Source organism: Capsicum annuum, chromosome 3 (assembly GCF_002878395.1).
Source record: "Capsicum annuum cultivar UCD-10X-F1 chromosome 3, UCD10Xv1.1, whole genome shotgun sequence".
NCBI lineage: Eukaryota > Viridiplantae > Streptophyta > Magnoliopsida > Solanales > Solanaceae > Capsicum > Capsicum annuum.
The window spans coordinates 267,113,511-267,120,330 of record NC_061113.1 but is presented as its reverse complement, the minus strand read 5'-3'; the positions used below and the strand labels follow the sequence as shown (position 1 = coordinate 267,120,330).

The 6,820-nt window shown below is 36.7% G+C and overlaps 1 protein-coding gene across 3 annotated transcripts; it reads left to right on the top strand.

The window, feature by feature from the left end:
• The first annotated feature begins 316 nt into the window (after positions 1 to 316).
• LOC107861810 lies at positions 317 to 4,367 on the top strand. Of its 3 annotated transcripts, none has more exons than XM_016707177.2 (9): positions 317 to 696; positions 1,122 to 1,198; positions 1,831 to 2,059; positions 2,305 to 2,444; positions 2,560 to 2,605; positions 2,687 to 2,778; positions 2,879 to 2,975; positions 3,627 to 3,683; positions 3,900 to 4,367. In XM_016707177.2, exons 1-9 carry the CDS (start codon positions 559 to 561, stop codon positions 4,008 to 4,010), a joined length of 987 nt encoding a protein of 328 aa, XP_016562663.2. In that variant the 5' UTR covers positions 317 to 558; the 3' UTR covers positions 4,011 to 4,367. The 3 variants fall into 3 exon arrangements, with proteins under 3 accessions (XP_016562663.2, XP_016562664.2, XP_016562662.2); XM_016707178.2 differs by having other exon boundaries at positions 318 to 696; positions 1,942 to 2,059; positions 2,305 to 2,459; XM_016707176.2 differs by having other exon boundaries at positions 318 to 696; positions 2,305 to 2,459.
• Positions 4,368 to 6,820: the final 2,453 nt, after the last annotated feature.

Below are 6,820 nucleotides of genomic sequence, written 5' to 3'. Positions count from 1 at the left end.
ATATTTTCCTCCTTTTCCACAAACCCCTAACAAAAAAATCTCTAACCATTATCTTTTTTTTTTTTTTCTTTTCTTTTAAAGAAATCCATTATCAAACTTTATTAATATCATAAAATTCCATTTAATGAAAGAACTAAGAAGCATTTCATGAGGAATATAATATAAGCTTTAATTAGAATAAACATTGTTATATAGTGGTTGATCAATATTTTCCTTTTTTGGGGGTGTTATGTATGCGTGTCACCTATATATATATATATATATATGTATTCTGTTTGAATGATTTGGTTAGATATAATAGCACGAAGTTTAAGCAGCTGAGCACGTCTGAATGGTTTGGTTGCATGACTACATCATCATGCACTTTCAACTACTTTATTCCCCACCCATTTTCTCCAACTCCTATTATTTTCTTTGGAAAAAGTAGTTGAAAATATAAGGAAAAAAAAGAAAGAAAAAGGGGTTAAAATGGAGAACGTGCGTGGTGCGTGGTGCGTGGTGCGTGCGTATAAATAGAAAAGACTCCATTGATCTGTCAATCGGAATGAACTAGAAAGAATGGAAATATCATCTGATTCCAGTAGAATAGACGAAGAGTATCGGGCGCTTCCTTCTCTCTTTTTCATTTTGACCTTTTTCTGGTTCTTCTCCCTCTGTTTCTGGACCTTCAATACTTGCAAAAATCGCCATTTTCAGGTCTATTTCCTTTACTCTTTCTAGTAGCACTTATAACTTTTGTGGAGAACGAGTAATCGATGCGTCTGTTAGCTGTGAACACATTTACTGATCAGTATTTTTAGCTTAATTGCGATGTTTGTTATGAATTTTTAGTATTACAGTCCACTCGAAATGATTTATTGCCTATATGGTTTTGTCGAGGATTTTTTTGGTAACCTGGTGTTCTGGCCAGCTTACTCGCACCTCAACTGGTTTATCGAGGTTTTATTTAACGTCGTTAATGAATTTATCTAAGTTATGCGTTTGGAAGTTTATCTTTTAAGCAAATAATTTAGCTGTTTTTTTTACAAAAAAAAAATCTGTATTGTATTCGTGATTTATCGTTTACTGTTGAACGATTGAAGTGATTTGTTTGATTTTGTTGTTTATGTGCACTAGAACAGACGAACAGATTGCAATGGACGTTGGCTACTGTTCCACTGATCAAAACTCTGCAACTTACTCTATCTTTCCTCTTTTGGTAAGGCCTTTTGACAGTTATTGTTTTAGGGATAAAGTGAAGTCTTCCTACAAATTTGACTGTTTGATGTAAAGCTATGAAATAATTTGTCAATCAGATGTTCACTAATAGAAACTGCATTTTGATTACCTAACTAAGGCTTGCTCTGCTAAGGTATATTGAGCTCAGTATGGTAGATTTATCTTAAGGTTTAAAGATTTAAGACAATACAGTAGTTTTTTTTTTTTTTGTGTAACCGTGGTGTTGCGTGGACCTCAACTAATTCCATAGGATGCCCTGCCACCTCCCACAAGCAACAAGCAAGCTGGCACCTGTCTAATTTCACAAGATATGCCACCTCCCACCAGCAATAGGTATTGGAAAAGTTGCAAAGTAACTCTATCCACCAAGACTAGGACAGGACAGATGGGAAGAAATCATCTAGCACTTTTTGTCTCTGTTGGAATTTAAACTTGAGTTCTTAACCACTATTGACCACTAGGCCACACCATTGGGTGCATTTAAGACAATAGTTTAAGTGCTTTATTTCAGAAAAAAAAAACAGCACTGTGTATTATTCACTCTGAAGTTAAACTTGCTCACTGGATGTTCTTTTTTTTCTTACTGTTCTTATATTTAATATTGCCATTCAGGTATTCATGCTTTTACCATCACATATGCTCTCTGTGGATATCATTTGGTGTCTATGTTACAGGAGTGCTGTTCCAAACAGTAACTTTTGTTTCATTCTTGCTCATTTCTAGTGGATACTGCATCACCTGTGAGCGTCTTTCAATACAAGAGCGCCGCATCACTGCTGCTCTTGGGTGCATTTTCTACTTGACTCATGTCGGCTTCAGAGCTTCTGTACCTTATTTTTGTGTGAGTCCTCTAGATTCTTCTTACTAGGGCATCATTGCCTACTGCATTATCCTTTATATATTTTTTTCACACTATGAATTACTAGTGTAGCATTGCTGACTGAGTGAACTAGTTGTGCAGTATTGCCTACTGCATTATTCTTTTATTTTCTTTTCTTTTTCACACTACGAATTATTTGGTAGCGTTGCCTACTTCTTTATTATTTTCACACATGATATTAATTTGTTGTTACGTATATAATACAGGCACTCCTCACAGTTGGATATTTCATTTCATTTTATGTAATATTCAAGCACATAGCACAGAACTTAAGAGTTCTGCAAGAACAGTTGACCTTTATAGAGGATGAGGAAATCCCTGCAATGCATGAAGCAATCTACTCAAAGTATACAATGCTCAAGTATACAATATTCACTATGTTTTATGTGATATCCAATACTTATGGACTCAGTGTTTCATTAATTATTGAGTTTTAACTCTTTATATATGTGTTTGTCCAGAAAATTTCGAACTGCAATGCATATGATGGCTGTGGCAGAACTTGCGGTATTGACTCCCACCTTTATTTGTTCTTAGTAGTCAGTTTTACTGTAAAATCTTGTGATAATCAGGTATTTTAATTTTCAGATTCTTATAAACGTCGATAATTCAATAGGTAATTACTGGCTTCGATTGTTAGTTCGCGAATGGGCACAGTTTTGTATACTCTCTTACATTGGGTAAGTGAAAATTTCAGTCTGTTTTCGGATTTATTTTAGTAAAAAGGACTCCATATCAACTTGTAATTTGATAATATGATCAATCCTTTATTTACCTCAGGTGGACCTTCAGGTCAAAAGACATGGCACCACGCTTCTCTGTTATGCCTGTAATCAAATCTATCGGAGAGCGAGTGGTACCTCCTATTTATAGCATTGTAAGTCTCCTGTGCTACCAAATTCCTAATTGCCTTATTTAGAATCGACTGATCTTGATGAATAGTGCATATGTTTTGTCTAAGGTTTGGTATTGGGAAATAAAATGAAAGTGGAATGAGATGATCGTCATCTCCTTGTTTGATGGAGATACTAAATATCAACCAGAAGAAGGGAGATAAAAGAGAAAAAAATGATCAGTACATAATGATTTCTAAATAGTCAAATATGAGAAAGGAGACTTTTAAACGACGTCATTTCTCTTTCCCAATTCCTCGTGCCTTCTCCCCACATGTTTGGAAGACCTTAGCCAGATCTTTATTCGAAACCTTAACCCTTTCCAACTACCGCCAGCAATGAATAGCTACATATAGGATAAACATGGGTTGCCTTAATCCCTCTCTCCATTTTTCAATATAAAATTCTTATTTGTAATTCAGTGTACCCTCTTCTGAACAATTAACATTTGTAGTTTCCGCCTCTGGTTGTTGTTTATTTGACTTAAATTAGTAACATCATGAGTTAAATTAACTTTTATGGTAGGCACATGATTTGTATTGGAGTTGGATTCAGGAGTATATCTCATAACATCTACTTATACATATACTGTTGTATGATTCCCCAACCTCTGATCTTCAGTTGTGATACTGCAGGAAATGGATGCAGCTACTTTTGAAGACTTTAGTAGTCATGGATGGCATATAGGGTTGGTGAGTATTCATTCACGAGAATTGTTCTCGAGTTTCCCCCACCTCACATCAGTCTTCCTAACTTGATTTGAGTTTCTGCATTTTCCACAAACCAATTGGCTTCCTTCACATATATTTCTTGGCAGAATGGTTTATAATCTTCATATTTGTCACGATTATTTTGTTCAACTGATGATATGCAATATCTGAACTGAAATTGGATTCTGATCTTTGCAGCCAACTTCACCCAAGAAAGGTGGCTTAAAGAATTCAGCTTTAGTGGTAGTTCAACACCCCCATATGTGTAGATTGACACCACCTAACAATCATTATCAGAGTGTAGCTTAGCTACGTATGCTGCAGATGTATATTATTCATTTGTTACCAATCATAACAGAAGCCAGTTTCAGGACACGCCGCAGATCAACATCCATCTACTTATGGGAAAGGAGGATTATAACCAGTATTTTCTGTAAATCTTTGTACACATTTCTTCTAAGGAAACCTCAGAGGTTTTCGGCTGTAAACTGTACATTGTTCCCTGGATATTGTCTGCTTCAGTGGTACAAAACTTCCACTTTGCTGCAATTACACCGTCTCGGTGTTCCTTAAGTTTGCAGCTTAATACTTACTACTTAATTTCATTACTGATATTATAGTTTCTATGAAGGAAAGAAAGAAAAGAAAATTGAGTAATTCAATTAATGAATATTCCTTGAGTGTGTTGATACAGGATGACCAAGAACACAAGAAAATATACATCAAAACAGTCCACAAGTTGAGGAAACCCAAGACTATTTTGGTGACCACTCTCGGATTCGCTACTTATAACAAGAATAGAGAGAATAACGAGTGTTAACATCTCAAAACAGCCCACCAACAAGTTATATTAGCACAATACAATGAAGAGCAACAAGGCTACAACAACTAGAACCTACAGGTTTTACAACAATACAAGGGAAATCCGAAACTAGAAAAAAAAAGAAACAACGATAGATAGTTAGACACAATGAAGTTGTAATCTTAAGAACCCAAGAATGGTAACTCTTGGACCCTTAACACCACATTCAACACGCAACTAACTCGTACAATGATACAAGAAGGCGTCCACCTCTCAAGCACCAAGGTATCAAGTTTTGCAACACACAAGAGAATCCACCCTTATGCTATGCCCTAAATTCGGTTTTTGGAGCTCTCTCAAACATAAACTAAGTAAATAAAACCTACATTGTTCTATTTATACAACATTACAAACAAATAGATAAATGACAAAAGAGCCCTCCCATAAATGGGCTCCAAAAACCCCCTTTAAGTGTACCAAAAGGATGACTTTGGGCCTCCTTTACACTTGGACTTGTGCACTCCTTTAAGTGGTCTTAAAAAATGATCAAAAAGTGTCCATGATCGTAATCATACTTGTATCATCCTCTCCATCTTGAGAGAAATTTGCCCACAAATTCACGACCTTACCTCTTTTAGAGAGGTATCTCACACGGCCCCTCACACGGTCACGCATCTTCTACTTCCTCCTCAACTTGAATCCCAACCTCTTCGTGCTCTCCATCTTGAGGCTTTCCATCAACCTTAGCCGATTTAATCACCACTTCCTCTCCTAGGTAGTATAACTTTTCCTCCCTTCGGATCACATTCCTTCGATTTGGACACTCACTAGCCTTGTGCCCCCACCCTTGACACTTGAAGCATTGAAACCCCTTAGGATTGGAAGTAGAATTCAATTTACCTTCATACCTTGGAGGATGTTTTTGGACAGCCTTGGGTGTCACGACCCGAACCAAGGCCCTGACCGTGACGGACATCCCGAACCATGAAGGCTCGAGAGCCCTTCTGACTTGTAATCATATACAAATAGGAAATGCGGAAAAATACATAATGAAACGGAATCATGGTAATAAGTTTGAATTCAATTTATAATATAGAAAGTAAAGCCCAACAATAACCAGACAATGTCTGAACCAGTCTGCGAAATCTCTACTACATGATCAAATCAGAGCTGTCTGAAATCGAGGAGAAAACCCCCAGTACACCAAAACCATAATAAATGATAAATGACTGAAAACAACTAGGCCTTCTGAAATATAGAAGGCTCACAAATTGAACTCTGCACTTCTGCTGGAAGAAATTTACTGTTTATCAGGACCCCTAGATTGAGCCTCAGAACCTGGGAGGGTAGGGGGTCAATAAAATTGTACAAGTACGCAGAGCAAATCCAAAATAATAATTTATATTCAACATATATGAGAGCAATTTAAAAATAGTTCATAAATATATCATATGGTAAGAAATCACATGGGCATTTTTGAAAGACTCTGTAAAATCATCTGAACTCTGTGACACTCTTTGTTTTACTTTTGCGCTAGGTGGTACACCCTACAATTACACAACTTTCACCAACTACTTTATCTCGGTTTCCACCAAGATAGGAGTACTAATGCGGGAAGAGCACACAAGATCACACAGCAGGGTGCCACAACCCCAATCAAGTCATTATATCGTGGTTGGGCTCAAGATCACAAAGCAAGGATCCAAACCATAAGTCTCAATTTGGGATGACAAAATACTAGGTACATAAGATCACATAGCAGGGTACCAAGTTCCCGTGTCGGTAAATCACGGTTTCTAGCATAGAGTCATTTGACTCGTGCTTCCTTCGGGTAACCACCTAACTCACATTAACCCAGTTTTTAACTCTTTAAAACATGTTGATACGGGAATAATCACGGATATGGACTTAGGAGAGTGCGTGTTGGACTTAAACCTTGGCATGTGCAATTGAAGTGTAAAAGAGGCCCAAAATGCACCCAAATCAGTCCATACATTACACTAGATGGGTGTCCATCTTGAAGGGTCTTTTAGGTCATTTTAACTTCTATTTGTTTTGTAATATATAAGGAACATGTTAGGGATTATTCACTTAGTTTTTGGATGATATTTGTAAGTCTTGTAAGACTTGAAACACCATAGTTAGGGCTTGGAAAATCCACCAACCGAAACTAAGACAAGATCTAATGTGGAATCGCTAGTAATTGTAAATTGCTTGAAAACGTTGATGCTTGGGAGGTGAAATCCGAACATGTATCTTTGTAAGAGATAGGTTTATTGTTATGTGTAGTGTTAAGGGTCCAAGATTGTCCATTGTT

Coding starts and splice junctions, on each gene's coding strand:
- LOC107861810 (XM_016707176.2), top strand. CDS start 559: ATGGAAATATCATCTGATTCCAGTAGAATAGACGAAGAGTATCGGGCG. Junction 697..1,121: donor GCAAAAATCGCCATTTTCAG/GTCTATTTCCTT, acceptor GCACTAGAACAG/ACGAACAGATTGCAATGGAC. Junction 3,684..3,899: donor ATGGATGGCATATAGGGTTG/GTGAGTATTCAT, acceptor TGATCTTTGCAG/CCAACTTCACCCAAGAAAGG.